The sequence below is a fragment of the Budorcas taxicolor genome, chromosome 1 (assembly GCF_023091745.1).
Source record: "Budorcas taxicolor isolate Tak-1 chromosome 1, Takin1.1, whole genome shotgun sequence".
In the NCBI taxonomy this organism is placed as follows: Eukaryota; Metazoa; Chordata; class Mammalia; order Artiodactyla; family Bovidae; genus Budorcas; species Budorcas taxicolor.
In genome coordinates, this window is record NC_068910.1 from 191,345,640 (window position 1) to 191,366,309 (window position 20,670).

General features: G+C 36.8%; 1 protein-coding gene across 1 annotated transcript in view; it reads right to left on the bottom strand.

Annotated features, from left to right (window-relative positions):
* RASA2 (RAS p21 protein activator 2) overlaps positions 1-20,670 on the bottom strand; it is a 121,439-nt gene that overhangs the window by 9,932 nt on the left and 90,837 nt on the right. The window contains exons 11-19 of the mRNA XM_052641190.1: positions 20,113-20,261; positions 17,922-18,036; positions 17,357-17,431; positions 16,794-16,917; positions 13,888-13,994; positions 10,458-10,541; positions 9,929-10,006; positions 5,837-5,910; positions 5,169-5,275 (exon numbers count right to left, since the gene is read on the bottom strand). Of these exons, the coding sequence (XP_052497150.1) occupies positions 5,169-5,275; positions 5,837-5,910; positions 9,929-10,006; positions 10,458-10,541; positions 13,888-13,994; positions 16,794-16,917; positions 17,357-17,431; positions 17,922-18,036; positions 20,113-20,261 (913 nt within the window). The remainder of the gene's footprint in view (positions 1-5,168; positions 5,276-5,836; positions 5,911-9,928; positions 10,007-10,457; positions 10,542-13,887; positions 13,995-16,793; positions 16,918-17,356; positions 17,432-17,921; positions 18,037-20,112; positions 20,262-20,670) is intronic.

Genomic DNA, 20,670 nt, shown 5'->3' on the forward strand with positions numbered 1-20,670 from the left:
TCAAACAGAAATTTTAGAGCTGAAAAGCACAATAAATGGAAGGACAAATTCATCACATTTAGCTAAAAAGACTTGAGATGGTAAATAAGTCAATGAATGTAAATAGAAATTATCCAAGCTAAAGAACAAAGATAAAGAATGAAGACAAATGAACTGAGTCTCACAGAGACCTGTGAAACGATCTCAAGCATGCCTGGATAAGTATAATTTGAGTCCTAAGAAGGAGAAAAAATGGACAGAAATAAGTAAAAAAACTTTTTTAAGCTGGTGAAAACCCTTAGCTTATGGCTTAAAGAAACTCAAATCCCAATAACCTATTGAAAAATTTCAACTGCCAAGCAATACATTTTATGCCCATTATTAGAACAAAAAAAAAGGAGCAATGATAGAAAGGGGGAAATATGGAAAAGTCTTTAATGAAGTTCAATTTATCTTAAAAAAATGTTCAGTGCATTTAACAGCCTAAGAAATCATTGCATACTCCATGGTTGCAAAGATATTCTCTTATGCTTGATCTTGAATTATATTTTATGTGTACTATGACATAAGATGAAGTTCACTTTCTGTGTTTACCCAGTTGTTCCTACACCATTTGTTGAAAATACATTCCTTTCCCAATTGAACTGTCTTGACACTTCTGTCAAAACTAAACTGACCATATGTGTGGGTGTCTTTCTGGACTCTTGACTGTTCACCTCTATCTTTTATGTCAAAATCTCAGACTTGAATATTGTAGCTTAGTCCTTCAACTGTGTTTATTTTTTTTCAACACTGCTTCAGCCATTGTAAGTCCTCTGTTCCCCCACTGACATCAATTTTAGAATCAATTTGTCAATTTTTACCAAAAAAACCTTGTAGATTTGTAGTGGGACTGTGTTAAAATCAAGATGAATTTGAGAAGTGACTTCTTAAAAAATACTGAACCTTCAAATCCACAAACATGACACATTAAAGAAAAAAATACTCCAGAGCCCTGCATATCAAAATGTGTGCTCAGTCCCTAAGTTGTGTCCAGCTCTTTCACGACCCCATGGCCTGTAGCCCACCAGGCTCCCCTCTGTCCACGGGATTCTTCAGGCAAGAATATTGGAACAGGTTGCCATTTCCTCCTCCAGGGGATCTTCCTGACCCAGGGATCGAACCTGCATCTCCTGCATTGGCAGGCGGATTCTTTACCACTGAGACATCTGGGAAGCCCCGTGTGTCAAGATAGGAGCAGGTAAAAAACAAGTATTGAGATTTGTGTTTAAAACATTATGAAAACTTCTTTTATACTGTCCATAGATTATATGAGCTAGAACACAGACAGCATATGGAAATTGTGTAGGCTCTACATACATAACTGTGTATAAAAGGTCATCCCCAAGTAGACAAGATCTAATCAAATTTGGAGAACACATATGGGGTTTCAGAGATGAATTTGTTCATCATGTATTATTAGTAACCTTGGTGGAAATTTTAGAAAGTGGTTCTTAATTCAGAAAACAGCATATCTGGAAGACATGGTGTTCTCTGAAGAATACCATTTATTACAAATTAATAAATGCCTAATGATAGTAGTAAAAACATGGTCCTTACACACCAAGGATCGTAAAAGACTGGGGTGAAAGACATAAAAGCAATGACCACACAGTGTGACAAAAGTTACCACTAATACGCTAAAGAAATACAGTAAGAGAATACCCAACTGAAGTAGCTGGAGCTTTATGAAAATGACTTCCATAAAGAGCTGACATTGGATCTGAGGCTTAAAGGACAACAAATTACACAGGTAAAGAAGGAAAGAAAGATTTCTAGACAGAGCAAATGCAAAAACATGAATGTAAAAGAGCACAACTGAAAGGAACTTCAAGAGTCAACCTGGCAAAGCCACATATGGAGAATGCAAAAGATGAGGCTGCACCGACGAGATGGGAAAAGGCTGCAACGTGGATCACATTTGATTACAGCAGACAACTAGAAGAACTACTTGTAGAAGATGACCACTTACAGTAGGGCAATATCAAACCATACTCACAGGCACACAGATCCACCCAAAACTGTCAAGGTAACCATGATGACAGCTGGATGAATGCCCTATGACATTCATTTACCACATGTTAGTTCTGTGATATTGAAGATTAGTCGCTTACTATTACTTAAGTGGGCATCAAATTTTAACTTATTTGAGAAAAACCCTTAAAACTGAGAAAATTCTAATTATTTTTCTAGTAAATTGGAAAAAGAATCTTATTTGATTCTAAGTGACAGAAATACTTCATTCAGAATATTAGTGTCCAGTAGGCGTAAACAGTGGAAGACTCAATGATTTAAAGCTATGTTACAGAATAACTGGGAGGCACTCTTTGAAACACTAAAGTCATAAAGTGTAATAAGAAACTATCTAACTAGCAGTCTTAGCTATGCAGAAAATTGCAAGGAACCAGGAAGTAAGCAAAACGTTTGCTGAGCAACCAAAGGGAGAATCCAAAGCCTATGTATTTTATTCACAGAGGAAAGTCCTGAAATGTTCAGTCAAAGCCTTTTAATCATACACATAACTTTAACAAACACAGTACCTACATCCTTACTCACAGTATATTAGCAGTAAAAATGGAATTGGGGGTAATAGATGGGAATGAGATGTTACATTATCATTCACTGACAGCACAAGAAATTTAAGGTGACAGCCTGAACATAAAGGGGATAATGGAAAACTGCATAAAGCAAACACATGAACACAAAATAGCACAGCAGTCCAAGGCATGTAGCTGGGAAGAAACAGCTGCACACATCCATAAGCAGCCCTGAAAACACCACTACATCAGAGTACTAAATTATAATTAACATTATCAATGAGAGCCCCAAGTCATCTAGAAAATGTTAACTTACGTTCAATGAACTCTTTTTTAGAAGGCAGGGAAGCATGTAATACATTTTGGAAAAATCCAACAAAACAGTTAAAAACAAAAAGCATGGATGCTTAAAACTGTAGGCTTTGGTAAATAATCTCTAAACTTCATGTAACAGAGCTCATTTCTCCAATACCATTCCAACATGTTAAATTTCTTAAGGCCTGAAAATAATGGAACTTCTAATGTGTCTATTCTATAGCTTAGACCAATCTAATCATTCTACAGAATTTTATCCTCATGAGATCACTGGATAGAACAGAAGTTCCTGAGAACTGTGCATAGCCTCTGGAACTATGAACTTCCTGAAATTATATGTGAGACTTTGTGTCTCTTGTGTGTACATCCATTTTTTTCTAGAGGAAAAGGATCTGAAACTATCATCTGATTTCTAAAGTCTTAAAGCAAAGACTTCAGAATACTGGTTTAGATTAGAAAATACTTTAAATGAGGAGAAAACGGCTAATTTATTCATAGAAAATGACCAACTTATGAAAACATAATCAGCATATTATACCAGCTATTACTAAAATGTTACTATATATGTGAGAGCATTTATACAGTGTTCAATATAAACTATAACCACTAAAACTTTAAGAAACGTGTAGCTTAAAGAATGCTGTCTGGAAGTGCAGGGATGCAGCCTGCTGATCTTTAGTCCTTAGAACATTCATATTCCACAACAAAATATCTAGGTGCCTAAAAATATAGCGCATCTGGCTTCACGTCTTACTACTGTATTTGGACATATTCGGTCATTCTGGCTAAAGATTCTAAGGAATTATGAAACAAAATTTCTTTTCACTTTCCTCCTTAAGAATCTCCACTGAAGCACCCATGCTTAACTGAAACGACATTCTCTTGAAAGTATCTTATGTCTGGTGTTTATCATTTCAGAATTTATACCAAGCGCTCTTTACCTAACCGATTTGACAGATTAACCAAGACTCCATTCCCTCTGTGAAACATCCTGAGTGATGCTCATGAGGCACTGAATCCTTGTGGTTGCTAGGGTTCTATTAAGCTTGTATCCTTTGATTTCCACTGGTTAGGCTGTTTTGATTACAGAGTCTGCTAGGTTTGTTCCCAGACTTTATGCCATTTTTCCATGCTGTAATTATAATTTACTTAACATTATGTAAAGTGACACACTGTCACACAGTAAGTGACACCAAGAGGCATATATTTATCTGAAAATCAGGCACTCTGAAAAGCTTTTCAAAAAAGGAGACCAGCACCCACACAAATCAAGTTGATTTATATGGGTGTGAGACAGTGGCAAAAGCTTAGGGTAACTATCGTGACTCTAAGAGGATTCTATAATTGGATCACTTTTCAAGTATTTATTAATAATTTCCAGCTTCACTTTGGAGAAACCAACCAAGAAAAGATCTTGGCTCTCTATCAAAAGACTGGTAAACAAACATAACTACTTAAGCTACGCATGCATCTTTTGTTGTTGTTGTTTTAAAGTGATTCTTGCTTTAACTGACCTTTTTGGCTAAGTGAACGCTTTGGGTCCTGATCACTTCCAACAGAAGGGAGTTTACTGTATGTGACCTATGATCAAGATACTAAGTTCTTGCCAAGATATCAGAGGCTAGTGGCCTTTTATGGATAATGCTTTACTCCAAAGGAATACACTCAAAAGGCAGAGATGATAAGCATTATGTCAGTCCACTGAGGGACAAACTTTGCCTCTCCGAAACTCTCAAATCACACTATAGGAAGATGGCTTTCTTTACCCAGAAAGACAATTTGTGCCTTTTCAGGAGGCAAATTACTAGAATCTTCATCTTAAGAGTTAGCCGGGATAATATAAATGAATGAATGTTTTAACTGAATAGGAAACACTGTCTATGGTATAACTGTGGGAATTTCTGGCAAACTACTGAAACACTCTCATTTATTAGAAACTGATTCTTACCAATCTGATTCTGGAAGTTAAAGAAACCTGTAAGTTCTAAAATATCTAACTGTTGTTCCTTATATCCTAATTTAAAAAAAATGGATTTACCATGGAGTTTCAGAAAACAGAACATACTGTAGGAATACCATTTTTAGTAACACAAGACAGTCAATGTAAGAGAAAAAATGCTATTTACATGGTGTCATTAGTCACATATTTATTATATTTTTAGTGTGTATGCATCACTGTGAGAAACCATAAGCTATTAACGTTAGTAAAAAGGTTCACTAGTCACATTGAGCAGTGGAAAAAGACATCTTCACTGGGAATCAGGAGGAGACCCCACAGAAAAGCGTAAACACAACTACCTGGCTGCTTGTGGTAGGTGAGCTCTCTGCTTGTTAAGCAGAACCACCGTTTCTTGAAATTCTTTTTTCCAATCCGAGTTCTTCCCTGAGCTCTTTTATACATCTCACTGCCAAAACAACAGATGTAAACATTTAGCTACAAATATTAAGAGTTAATCCAAAACAACAACAAAAAAATTGGTACAGTCATTTCCTCTTTTAATTTTAAATGACATGAACAGTTGTCAAAGACTATATTATGTAGATGAAACGTCTTTGCCATCTATAACTGCTACGATTTATTTTGGCCATACTAAGGGAATAAAATCTTCAAATAACTTAATATTTACAACTGTCCTATCCAAAACTAAAAAGGCCAAATGAGTAATTTTCCCCTTTAACTTCCAATGAAAACACTGAGACTGAACAATGCTGTTACTTTTTTTCAAAGTACTCTAACACCCATACTTTCACTATTTTTGAAAACAACTCTCGCGCTGTATGGAAAGAAGTCATGTCCGTATGGCATGAAGTTAATAGGATAGTGAGGGTGAATTACCTGACTGATGTTATGGGCAGTTTTAGCACAGAACAAAACCCAGTCTTCTTCACTTCTGCACCCATGCTCTTTGTACTTACTTACTGTCTATACTGAAATACGACTTTAATATCTAGTTTCATTAAATTACCCTTCTTTCAGGTGCACAGGCTCACTTGTACCACTGGACTCTTTAGTTTCAGTAGATGAAATTTCATCCAAGAACTAAATGAAGAAAGGGGCAAATGTTACACTTTGTGGTAAGGTGCCTCATAAATTTAATCAGTGTCAGACAAATAATATAGTGAAGTTCTTTATTAAGGAACAAAGCAAAACACATATTTAATTGTAGAGGAAGACCCCAAAATACATACAACAGGTATTCTAAAAAGCTTATCCTTAAAGTTACTTAAAACCCAGAATATGTGTCCCTATAGAAATAACTCAACCCACAATCCCTTAACTGCAACTCTGAAACCTATAAAGTTCTGAGTACACAGACCTTTTTGCTTCTGATTTACAGTAAACTCATTTACAGTAACAACGTAAACTGGGGAAAGGCTATTTAAAGCCTGTATTTATCCTACTTAGAGTGGATATTCACTACAATGCTACATAAACATTCATATGTTTGATTATGGGATGTTATCCTGTGATCCCCTATAATATATAGCATATACCTATTATCTTTCGAAAGTCTGAAAAACTGAATTCTGAAATACTTCTGTTCCCAAAGATTTTTGATACAGGTTGTGAACCTCTATTTTGGGTCATGGATCATCAAACTACAGCTCAGCAGGACAAATTCAACTGGGTTTTGTAAGGCCCACAAGTAAAGAACATTTTTAAAATTTTTAAAGGGTTGTAAAATCATAGAGAAATATGCAGCACTGCCTTTACGTGGCCATCAGTCTGTATTTACTCACTGGCCCTTACAGAAAAGTTTGAGGGCTTTTATTACACATAATTGACTTCAGCCCTCAGAGCTAATATTTCAGTTTCTGACTAAAGTATAATTTGGGTTCTCTGGAATAACCTGGAAATCTAATAACCATTTAGAAACTTCCTATGGAAAATGTGAGAAAGTGGTGGCTCAAGAAAATCTGGAGTACCCAAATCCAGCAATGGCAAACCACCCAATGATAAGCATTCAGCTCCATGAATATGTTGCCTCAACTGGTCAAGAGATTCCTGACACATGGCCTTCTCTTCATAGGAGAGGAGAATTCGGGGTTCAGGGACAATTCCTGTTCTTAGAAAAGACTCCTATTTTGCCCCATAAGTGAACTATTTGTTTAGTCCTTGTTTTTTCCTTTATACTTTTCTGTGTTGTCCCGCTTAGGGTTTTAAAACAAAAACAAAGTACATTCCAGTAAGGATGACAGAATAATCTAAGGTAGAATTTGTGGGCACAGTCATTTTCTCCTAAAACTGTCTATAGATTGCCCGTGAGAATCTCCATTTGTGGTATTTTCCAGTATGATGTTTACTTCAAGTTCGCTGGAAGAAATCTTAGTAAGTGAAAGAACAAGGACAGAGTTTCTTTTGAATCATATGTGGGTGACAAAGAACAAGTATTGAAGGGAACTAAAGAAGTGTCCTACTGCATCTTCAGTTCTCACAAATGGGCCATGCACTAATGGAGTGAGAAAGAACTACTTGAATATTTTAATTCTTAGTGTTTGCCTGTGGGTGCTAATTTTCTTATTTAATATTTATTTATAGTTATTAAATTTATTACTTGTTATACTGTTAAGGAATATGAGGTAAACCTAGTTATACAAAGCGAAAGGAAACATAATAATTAAGGTGGACTCTAGGCAGGGAGAATACAGGCCTCAACTTGCTCAGGGCCATTCTGTCTACAACTTTGGTCCTGGCATAATCAAAGTACTTCTTTTTATTCTTGAAAACTTTGCAGGTTTGGACACTAAATTATATGGTCAACCTGTTTATAGACTTATTCTGGTATTCTTCCTAGACTTTGTGGAAATTAAGTATAGCATTCAGAGTTATAAACTATTCTCTTCTGGAGCAGTGACCAATGTCACTAGTGAGAGCACCACTAATTAAATGAGAAATTGGGTTTTATAAGCTTTTGCAATTCCTAGTGCTGCAAATATCTAGATTTAGCCAGTAAATAATAAAGAAAATTCATATATCAGGGCAAAATATCCTATACAAATCTGAGACAGGAGATGTACCACAGTGATAGTTCATGGGAACATGAGTGGGTGACTCAGAGCAGATCATGAGCAGACTAAACTGGTACCCTTAAATACTTTCTCCACTGACATTATCCACTACACACATTCTGATGATTGTATCAGGAAAAAGAAATCAGATGCTGCCAGAGGTTAGGTCATGGAAATTGAAAAACAGCCCCCAAACAAAAGACAGTACATTATAATCTTGCCAACAGAAGTCTGCCTACACTGTCCCACAACTGTTTCAACAATGTCCCAAAAATAAAAAAGCCAGCTTGTTCTTTGCATATTCTTTTTTTTGTTTTTTAGTGTGTTTTTTTTTTAAAGGGGACATGTGAGTTATCTTTTTCCCTTTTAAATTATTTATTTATTTTCCTTTTTGGATGTGCTGGGTCTTTGCTGCTGCATGTGGGCTCTCTTTGGTTGTGGTGTGTGGCCTTCTCGTGGCAGTGGCTTCTCTTGTGGCGGAGAGTAGGCTCTAGGCACATGGGCGTTACTAGCTACAGCACGCAGAAAAGTAGTTATGGCTTGCGGGCTATAGGGTGTGCAGGCGTCAGGAGCTGTGGCATGTGAGCTTAGTTGTTCCGCAGCACATGGAATCTTCCCAGACCAGGGATTGAGCCTGTGTCCCCCACACTGGCAGGCAGATTCTCACCCACTGTACCACTCTGCATATTGTTTTGAAAGACTTCTTCCTCAAAAGCATTCAATCACTGCTTAAATATATATATATATTTTTTTTTTGGTGGGGGGGGCTGAACTTACATTGTTATTCTAGATGAAAAAGTTCCAACTGGCTTTAATTTTTTAAATAATCATTTTCATTCATGAGTCTTTGTAAGAATTTTTAAAGTACACACACAAAAATACAAACAAAATGTGCTCTTCAACAAAATATACTCTTGGCTGCTGCAGCTGCTGCTAAGTTGCTTCAGTTGTGTCCGACTCTGTGCAACCCCACAGACGGCAGCCCACCAGGCTCCCCCGTCCCTGGGAATCTCCAGGCAAGAACACTGGAGTGGGTTGCCATGTCCTTCTCCAGTGCATGAAAGTGAAAAGTGAAAGTGAAGTCGCTCAGTCGTGTCCGACTCTTAGCGACCCCTTGGCAGTCACCAGTGAAGCACACTACAGAACTTGAATGCAATCTTTAAAATCTGACCTTGTTAGTTTGGATTCATTAAGTGAGAATTGTGAAAAATAAGACAGTACTTTCTTCAAGCTAAGCTTAGATATACTTCAAAATAACTTTTCTTTACAAATTTTTAGGGTTTTATAACAATGGCGTATTTGTTTGGGATGACTCAGAACTAAAGACTCAAGAAACTAAAAATTTCTCAAAACACTCTCAGCTTCTAAGTATAGCAACTGTGGTTTGTTGTAGGCCTTTTGTTAGGATATGATATACTGTAGGCTTTCATACATATTAAATTAACTTTCCTCAGGTTACTAACCACAAGCCTATACTGTATATGAGATATTCAATAATTCATATATTTTTTTTCCCGTGTCAATTAAGTGCCCACTTGATACCAGGTACCATTAAGCCTTTCTCCCAAGACCAGAGATCCTCAATCAGAGGCAATTTTGTTCCTCAGGGGACTTTTGGCAATGCTTAGAGACAGACATTTTTAGTTGTAAAAACTGGGACTATGCTACTTGCATCTAATAGTAGAGGCCAGCCCTGCTGCTAAACATTTTACAATGCACAAAAAAGCCCCTCATAGTCAGGAATTACCCAACCAAATTGTCAACGGTGCTGCTGTTAAGAAATCTTGACTCTAGATATTTATAATTAGTGTTACTAAAAACACTGGCAATAGTAGCTGTTGCTAAAACTCATTTAGGTATTTCCATAGCTTAAAAACCCATAGTTATGTATGGAGGGAGAATGGCAGAAAAAGATAGCCTTTTTATATGTGACAGATAGTTTAAATGTATTTTTTCAAACTGGGGATTGATTCCTAGGAACAATATAAAATGTTATTTCCCTAATGCTATTTGATAAGTTAATATTTCCAGAGTAAAACAATCATTACCTTTTTAACTGCCGTAATATATCCTTCTTCTTGAAACATTTTGAAAAATTCACACATGAATGTCTCTTTGAAACTTGACTAAAAAAAAACACACACAGAACTTATATATGTTAAGTAGAGAACTAAGAATAAGGAATATAATGGGCTGTATTTTTAAGTTTAGGATTAGGGCCTAAAGGGGTTCAATCATATATTTCAAAAGAGTTTTGGGGTTTGCAGCTGAAGATTTCTCTCAAGAGCTGCCAGATGATTATGGCACAAAAAGATAAAGACAAGGCTCTTACATCTGTTAACTAGACTCTCTACCCCATCTTAGACACATCAGTTTAAACGAAACTGTCTTCTTCAACAGGTGACTAAGATAAGAGATTTAAAAGACAACTATCGCATCTCTCTCTCTCTCTATATATAGTTTTTTGATTTTGCTTCGTTTTTAATTTGGAAGGGAGTGAGCAGTGAGGGAGCAGGGATCATAGGGTTTAACAACATTTAGAAGTGTGAACACAAAGCAATACAAAGTAACACTCACCTTGCTTTTGGACAGACTCCCCCAGCTTCCCAAAGTCTGAATAGTTTTCGAGATGAGAGTTAATGTTCTGATTGTCTGTGGATCCTAAAGAACATAGAAAAGACACAAAAAGTCTTGTTAGGTTTTCAAGGAATAGAATTTGTGTAAAAAGTAGAACAGAGTGAATGGGCTACCTGCTCTAAAAACAGTGCCTCAAAAATGTTCATTCACACCAGTTAAAATATAGCAAAAGATGGGCACAACTCATTGGACTAAGGAATTAAAAGACTAAAGAAGCCGTATGTAATCGACAATCCCTCCTGAAGTAAATATATCTAATGACATGTTACTTTGGAAAGTCATAATTTAATCAATTATTTTTTAGGGCGGGGTACAGTATGGTAGATGGGACTACCTAAAAAAATTTTATTTACTTTTGGAATGTCAATGGCATCTACTTCTTTCTTACTTTATGACTTAAAGTGGCAATTTCCAAATTTTTTGTACTCAACCCACTTGTAAGCATATTCAATAATCTTATGGCTTCTGTAATCAACTGTTTTCACCATGGAAGCAAAGACCTAACTTCAGCTTAGGAAATGAGAAATCATTCAGTTCATGTATGATTTTAGCAGAAAGTAACTATTTCAGTCTATAATCCAAGGTGTTTTCCAGGGCTGTCTGCTAGAAAGAAGTAAATATAACTAAAACTGACCAAATAGTGTTCCCTAACAAATCCTTGCTGCTTCCTTTTTTTTTTTTTAATTGAGGTATAATTTACATACAGTGAAATGAACAAATTTTAAATGTATATAGTCTGGTGAGTTTTCACACATCCATACATTTTGTATAACTAATTCCTCTATCACTATATAAAACATCTTTTTTGTTCTGGAGATTCAGATAAACAATATCTGCCATCAAAAGACATATTCAAGAAAATTTAGATACAGAAATGCTTTCGTAAACTAAAGTGGTTGATATTCCTTAATATTTTAGTATCACCACACTGAAAATAGTGACTGTGAAGTGAAGAGATGGCTAAGGATGTAAGGCAATTCTGAAAAAGAAGGAATATCTGAGATATGCTAGTTATGATATACTTATGAAATAGTTATACACCTTAATTATGGTTATTCAGAAAACATTTTAGCTACAACATCCAGGATTCCATTATATCTATAAAAGGTCCCTCCAATTCTCTGCCTTTGAAGAATATAAAATTCTTAACAATCTGCTAACAAGCTGAATTTAAACTGAATTTCATCAAGACTTCCCTGCTCAAGTTTGGATAAAACTGCATTAATCTACTTATTCCTTAATCTTTTTCAATTGGATTTTCTTCCTTTCTCCTCTACTAAAATTGACTTCTCAAAATTCAAAGAACTTCTAAACAGTGGTTCTCCTCTTCAATCACTCTGTAACTTTCACTACTGGTCCTGACAACGTCATCACTCTCAGGTCACCAGGATTATTCCATGCTCTCAATTTCTACAGCATGAACTGTCTGTACTGCTCACCTGGTGCTAGATTTATGCTTGCAGTTTTAGACTGTGTCTTATGTGTTTGCCTTATTTCCCCAATTAGAAGGAAAGGTTCATTTAAAAACACACAATAAAGTTACATGACAGTATGAAGCAGCCCTTCCGGCATACTGATTAGAAAGGTGACCTAAAATACAGAGTCTGTGATTAGAAGGATTTTACTGCAACCCATCTGTTACAGGGATATGCAAATCCAAGTCTGAATACAAGGCAAGGTCACATGTTCAGAGGTAGGAGTTCTGTTTATGTCCAGAATGTCATCACGCTTTCTCTGCTCCAACGCCCTGTACAGCTTCAAGTAACAGAACCACAGAAAAGACAGCCCTATGAACAAAAGGACATTGGTCCACTGCAGCTACTCACAGATCATTCGTTCTTTGACAAGAAAAGGTGTGTTACTACCACAGCAGTGTGGTTATACTCAATTCTCAAGTTAAATGAGTGGCCAGTGTGTAGTTGCTAAGAGGAGAGGTGGCCTTCAGAGCCCAGTTTGACTACAAAACGTATGTGTCTCCCCTACACTGTATTAGCAAGTTTCCTTCGGGGAAGGTGTGTCTTCCTCATCAATGCCTCTCCATGGCTGAGCACAGCACTGAATATACTGCAGGTGTTCACACACCTGACCTGCTAAGAGGCAGTAAGGAACAGGGGTAAGCTCATAGTCTGGGAGGACTGAATGGGTCAGAATTCTCATTTAATCCAGTTCAAACTGAGTGAGATCAAATCGTAATATTTTAATTGTAGTCATACAATTCCTAAAGAAGTTCTTGAATTGTGGTTTTCTAATCTATAAATGGGGTTTCCCTTGTGGCTCAGCTGGTAAAAAATCCTCCTGCAATGTGGGAGACCTAGGTTCGATCCCTGGGTTGGGAAGATCCCCTGGAGAAGGGAAAGGCTACTCACTCCAGTATTCTGGCCTAGAGAATCCCATGAACTGTATAGTCCATGGGGTCGCAAAGAGTCGGACATGACTGAGCACCTTTCACTTTATCTATAAATGAAGATTGTAACAGAACCTACCTCATAAGGTTACTGGGAGAACTAAGTTACAACATGTAAAGTACTTAGACCAAGGTGTAGTGCAAAGCAAGCACTAAATAAATGTTGGCTTTTATTATTATTACTTGCTACAAAAATCAGCAAAAAAAAATTAGATAAGATTATAAAATGTTTGGAACATAAAAGGTTACAGACTTAGCAAAAATATATTGTATGAGAAGGAAAAAGAAACAGCAAAATTAAGGAGTTTTAAATGTTTAAGATGGGGAACCTGGCGTGCTGCAATCGATGGGGCTGCAAAGAGTTGGACACAACTTAGTGACTAAACAACAAAATGTTAAGAAACATGTCAATCTGCATAGTGTTGATTAAGATTTAAGTAAATATGACTTTAGAACAAAAAGATTATATGCCTTAAGTTTTAAATCTCATACATTTATAATATCTCAGGTGAATAAAAAGTAAATATGGAGATACCAAATTACATTCCAATGAGTTTCTACACCTTTCAGAAATGAGCCTCTTCAAATGTCTGTGAGATTTAAAGATATCTGCAAGATTAAACCTACAACTAACGGAAGAAAAAAAGGACAACCCTGTTGTAAAGGAATTTACAAATGTACACAACAGCAGAGGGAAAAGATGATGAGCTCTCTTCCTACCCATCACCAAGCTGCAACTAGTACCAACACTGTGTTACTCATGTGTAAGTATCTTTTAACCACAAAAATAATGGGACTTTCAGCCTTTTCTGAAAGAATGAAATGGCTAAGGAAAATAACCAGTTAAATTTAAGTACTGGTTATAAGAAAGCACAGCCAAGTGCAACTGGCCTGTTATATTGTTTTTTCTTATTTTAATGAAAATAAACAAAAATGGAATAAAGCTTTGAAAAGAACACCACTTACTGGATGATGAGGTCGCAAATGAAAAGTATGAGGTGATACTACTGCTACAGCAAAGAAACGAAGAAATACAAAGCTGCTCACTGCAGAATACTGAACATGAGGGTCATCTGCAGGAAAAAAATGGTGAAATGTCATGCACAAAACACTGAATTACAAAACGAAGATGACAAAAAGTACTGGAAAAAAGCATGTAAACTTAATAGGAGATAAATATAACCTGGCTAGTAAGAACTGAGTTGATGAAATGATAGTAATGGTTATGACCAAATTAAAGGGAAAAAATCCTATGACTAAAAAATGAAACTTGAAAAAAAATAGAAATAACAAAGAAAATGAAAGGCAAAGCTGCTAGGTTGTGAGAAATACTTTAATTTGGAAAAATACCTCTTTCCTCATCTATAAGAAGAAACTCCTGAAATTACAACAACAAAAATAAAAGTATCTAGTACTATCCAGTACTCTTGCCTGGAAACTCCCATGGACGAAGGAGCCTGGAAGGCTGCAGTCCATGGGGTTGCTAAGAGTCGGACACGACTGAGCGGCTTCACTTTCACTTTTCACTTTCATGCATTGGACTAGGAAATGGCAACCCACTCCAGTGTTCTTGCCTGGAGAATCCCAGGGACGGGGGAGCCTGGTGGGCTGCCGTCTATGGGGTCGCACAGAGTCGGACACGACCGAAGCGACTTAGCAGCAGCAGCAGCAGCAGCAGCAGCAGTACTATCCAGTGGTAATACTGAAGCCCCTAAGACTAGGAGAGGAGACTCTTCAGTTTCGGGATACTGTTTCAGTTCCCCCTCAGAAATCTTGATAAAATCAAAGGCTGTATAACAAAAATAATTAGAAATCTTTACTTTTAAAAATCTGCCAATATTACCTATAAAAATGCTGATGAACTGAAGACAACTTGTGGCTTTGATTCCTCAGCTACAGCTTTCCTTTCAGACTGGAGTCAACACTTAACACAACAGTCAATGAGATGGCAGAGACGCAGGTGGTGAGGTAAACAATGTCTGCATTTGGTGTGAGTAACTCTTCTGAGCCACTCAGCACGTAGTCACCAAGTCATTTACTGTGCAATTCTTTACATAATAATATACCAATATACTTTATGGGCTTCCCTAGTGGCTCATTGGTAAAGAATCCGCTTGCAATGCAGGAGACCTGGGTTTGATCCCTGGGTTGGGAAGATATCCCCTGGAGGAGGGCATGGCAACCCACTCCAGTACTCATGCCTGGAGAATCCCCATGGACAGAGGAGCCTGGTGGGCTGCAGGCCATGGGGTCGCAAAGAGTTGGACATGACTGAGCAACTAAGTACAATATACTTTATAGTGATATAATAACATTTGCTTCTGTGACTGCTTCCTCCCTGCTCCCCACCCATCTTTCCAGGATAGTTAAGTACAAATGAGAAAATAATGCAAATATTTTATGAGAACAAAACTATCACTACTGGGGTCTATAGAGAATATGAAGACACGTTAATATTTCAGGCCAACAAAGAGACAGTTAAGGAAATACATTTACATTTATTAAAAAAATCATAAAAATGTATTTTAGATTATCCATATGAACAAGAATTAAACAGCTAATGCATATTGAAGGTCAAAATCCCTGGGTAGACTACAGTGATTAGTAACACACTGGAGTGGGTTGGGCCCAGGTTTGAGACCCAGCATGCCTGCTGGCCATGTCACGGGCCATTTGGCAAATCACTTGACTTCCCTAAACCTACGTTTCATTAACTGATGAAGGAGAACGTCCCTGCCTCATGTGGTGGTGTGCAGGTGAGAGAGGAGCTAATTCAGGCTAGCACTGTCCTGCTCACTAAGCCCTCAACATGGTTATTATGGTCTAACTCACTATTTAAAAATAAAATCTCAGCACTTCACCCTTCTATATTTTAATGTCTCTGCCCCCAACTCCTGCCCCCGATATTTATTACAAAATCTGGGTTTAGTATGCTTATTTCAAGCCAACTGTTTACAGCCTTACTGTAATTAGCAAAGACGTCTAGGGTTGAATTTATCTACCTGTTAGGTAAAAAAGTCAGGCTCACTTTAGCTTTGGTTAATTTAGTGGAGGGGCAGATAACTGCAAACACCTGTGCACACATGCAGACTTGAAAAATATGATAAAGTAGCAAATCGCTTCAGATGGTTACAGAAATAAACTTATAGTTTCACACAGCTGGCTAAGACTGATAATTTAAGTAGCTGCCTTATCTCCTTTACCCTCCCTCCATTACAAGCAGATCAGGAAAGAGCCATAGTAAATAAGTTTATTTACTTATCAGAGATGCATATAAACAGAATAATGCCAAGTACTGACAACCAGAGGTAGCAACTATTAATTTTATGAAATGTTTCTAAGCAAAGCTTGGACACAGCTGCTCTTGCAAAATGAAAGCATGCCAGTTATTGATATATGTACCTCAAAATTCTAGGTATATTGCAACAAAGATGTTTCTAATGTCTAAAGTCATTTCTGTAAAAACTGCTCACCAATAAAACCTTAGCATTCTCAAACTGTCAAATCTAGTCAGTTGTATGGAACTAAAAATTCTCACTATTTTGAATGCATGCAAGTGGAAAATAGAGCTGGCATAAATGACAAAGGTGTTTTCATCTATCATATTTAATATGAGCACCCAGTATAAATGTTAACTTATATAATAGGTAGTTTGAAATCTCTGCCTTTCTTAAAAATAGTGGTGATTCTGTTTGGCATGTAAAAAGTTGCCATTAAATTAAATCATATATTTCATTAATAAGCTAGAACTATTTTTAAAAACAAAAAAAACTGTACTTAAAACCTTAAACCTTTTACATAAACCAAATATATAAGTCTACAGAAAATCATACAGTAAAAGATGGCATATTTTAGTAAAACAAGGCACTTACTAGGAAATCTTTGAGTAGCCATTTGCCTTAGAGAATAAAAGATATCACACATTACAGTGGGGCAGCTCATACTTGATTTGACAATTGTACTGAACAACTTGTCTACATAGTAGCGCAGATTCTCCTGCAGGGTTTAAAAAGGTGAACATTAAGATTTTTACTTTTATACATCTTCAATACCCTTCATGGAAAAAAATGCAGTGAAAATGAGATATACTAGTCTATCCAGTATTCTAAAGCTTTGCTTCCCTTCTCTAAATTCATTCAGTGAAAGGACAATTTACATCCTGACCACATTTAATAAGTTAGATTTAGACTAGTTAGATATTAGAGGTGAATGTATAGAAGAAAACTCACAGGAAGCCACAAAGAATAAAATGATACAAAGAGAAATCAGGGAAATAGCATTCTGAAAACTAAACGGAGGGAATGCTGCTAATAGTATGGGCATCATGTAAGTAAAAGCACTGCTTCCCTCCAAACAGCATTACTACAACACAATGAGAGATAGATACACCATTAAGACCAATTTTACCACAGCTGTAAAGATAGCAAAAGCTTACCTTATTATTTTCTACATTATCTCCCTCTTTCAATTTGATAGGATCAATTTCACAGGATTTTGAGGATTCACATATCTGGAAAACAGGTAATTTTTCATTTAATGCTCTTTTCTAAATAATTTGGAAAAAGGAAACATTCATAGTGGCCAAAAAGTTTTTTTGGGTTTTCAATGAACAGCATAAGGAAAGTTTCTGGCCAATCCAATAACTGTTATTTTTCTGATCATACAAAATAATTATAAAAATTTAAACTATAATCAAGTTTAAAACCCTCATCCAGAGATAATGTATACACCTAAAGAACTATACCAAAAAAACTTTCACATATTTGAAACTCTAGCTACAATAAATCCGGTAAGGAATAAATAATTATGTAGGGTACATTATAATGTGCATTCAACTAAAAATACATTAAAGGAAAAGTAAATCATCTATTTTACTTTAGTGTTCAGCCTTATGTTTTCAGGAATGTATGAATGGATATGTCATTCATATCACCAGATCACTTGATGGAAGAGACACTGTAAGAATGACAAAATATTATTATCTGAGGTATGTTCTGTACCTCATCTAGAATAGGTTTTAATGTTACTTTCAGGTAGTGCCCTCCCACTATTTTCATCATCTCATCCAGGCATCGAGTAGCCAAGGAATTTCCTCTAAAAATTGTGTTTGCATCTCTGAAATACAAACAGAAACAAGGTAAAACCAAGTGCAATAAACAAAGGCTGTGAAATCAATAACAAGGCATTTGACTTTGATCATGTACACAATTTTAGTAATTTTTACCAACCGTTTAAAAGTCTGCTACTCTAAGGATTTTCACACTTACAAAAATCCCTTAACAAAAATATAAAAAAACAAGCTAACAAGAAAAGCATCCTGTATTCGAACTAGAGAAGTAGTGTGTGTCCCTAAAACAAGTGTTAGACTTGATAGGAACGGGAAGCCATCTGATTGCTTTTAATATCACACGTGCATCAGTTCAGTTCAGTTCAGTTGCTAAGTCGTGTCTGACTCTGCAACCCCGTGAACTGCAGCACGCCAGGCCTCCCTCTCCACCACCAACACCCAGAGTTCACTCAAACTCATGTCCATCGAGTCAGTGATGCCATCCAGCCATCTCATCCTCTGTCGTCCCCTTCTCCTCCTGCCCCCAATCCCTCTCAGCATCAGAGTCTTTTCCAATGAGTCAAAGTATTGGAGTTTTAGCTTCAGCATCGTTCTTTCCGAAGAACACCCAGGACCGATCTCCTTGCAGTCCAAGGGACTCTCAAGAGTTTTCCCCAACACCACAGTTCAAAAGCATCAATTCTTCAGCACTCAGCTTTCTTTATAGTCCAACTCTCACACCCATACATGACTACTGGAAAAACCACAGCCTTGACTAGATGGACCTTTGTTGGCAAAGTAATGTCTCTGCTTTTTAATATGCTATCTAGGTTGATTATAACTTTCCTTCCAAGGAGTAAGCATCTTTTAATTTCATGGCTCCAATCACCATCTGCAGTGATTGCGGAGCCCAACAAAATAAAGTCTGACACTGTTTCCCCATCTATTTGCCATGAAGTGATGGGACCAGATGCCATGATCTTCATTTTCTGAATGTTGAGCTTTAAGCCAGCTTTTGCACTCTCCTCTTTCACTTTCATCAAGAGGCTTTTTAGTTAGTCTTCACTTTCTGCCATAAGGGTGGTGTCATCTGCATATCTGAGCTTATTGATATTTCTCCCATCAAACTTGATTCCAGCTTGTGCTTCTTCCAGCCCAACATTTCTCATGATGTACTCTGCATAGAAGTTAAATAAGCAGGGTGACGTACTCCTTGACGTACTCCTTTTCCTATTTGGAACCAGTCTGTTGTTCCATGTCCAGTTCTAACTGCTGCTTCCTGACCTGCATATAGGTTTCTCAAGAGGCAGGTCAGGTGGTCTGGTGTTTCCATCTCTTTCAGAATTTTCCACAGTTTCTTGTCATCCACACAGTCAAAGGCTTTCGCATAGTCAATAAAGCAGAAATAGATGTTTTTCTGGAACTCTCTTGCTTTTTCCATGATCCAGCGGATGTTGGCAATTTGATCTCTGGTTGCTCTGCCTTTTCTAAAACCAGCTTGAACATCTGGAAGTTCATGGTTCATGTATTGCTGAAGCGTGGCTTGGAGATTTGAGCATTACTTTACTAGCGTGTGAGATGAGTGCAACTGTGCAGTAGTTTGACCATTCTTTGGCATTGCCTTTCTTTGGGATTGGAATGAAAACTGACCTTTTCCAGTCCTGTGGCCACTGCTGAGTTTTCCAAATTTGCTGGCATATTGAGTGCAGCACTTTCACAGCATCATCTTTCAGGATGTGAAAGAGCTCAACTGGAATTTCATCACCTCCACTAGCTTTGCTTGTAGTGATGCACATGTGCATATCAGGGTGATATATATATATAATGGATAAGGGGAAAAAAATCTGTCCTGGTGTTTTATTTGTGACATGTGAATCATTACAATGACAAAGCAAAGATTAGGAACAGGAAATTTTGACACCAAGTGGGGAAAACAAAACTTCATTAATTATTAACTTTACAGTTGGTGGACACTGCTTGTTAACTTAAAACAACTGCCTTTTATTACTTGCTACGTAGTCCTTTTAGACCTCTCTACAGAAAGGCTGGTCAATATAAAAGAACTGAGATAGTGAAAAATTTTGTTAAATTAAGGCCCAATTTCAGTGGCACATAATTAACACTTAATAAAATAAAACTCTTACTGTGTTTCCTTCAAGTCTAATTCCGCCACTGCAGTGGCAAAAGGAACAAGTTTATCATGGTGGAGCAGCAGTCGTACAAGGGGCAAAACAGCATCGTTTTTATCTCGACATATTTCACCCAAAATGTAAGCAGCTGAGGCAGATATTGGCTAGAATACAGAAAGGTGGAAAACAAGCACAAAATCAGAGAAGCATGATTAAATGTTCAGTCACTATCCATTAACAAGTAATTCAAATATGCTCATTAACTATAATTATTATATAGTATAATATTTAATTTTTAAACTTTTTTTTAAAAAACTTTTTATTTTGTACTGGGGTATAGCTGATTAACAAACAATGTTGTGATAGTGTCAGGGGAACAGCAAAGGGACTCAGCCATACATATACATCCACCCAATCTCCCTCAAACTCCTCTCCCATCCAGGCTGGCACATAACACTGATGAAAATAATTTTCTAATTTTTTATCAGAGATGAAATTTGGACCAGATATTGGTATATAGTACTCTGGTTCAAATAAAACACACAAAAACATACATACACATAGAGTATGCGT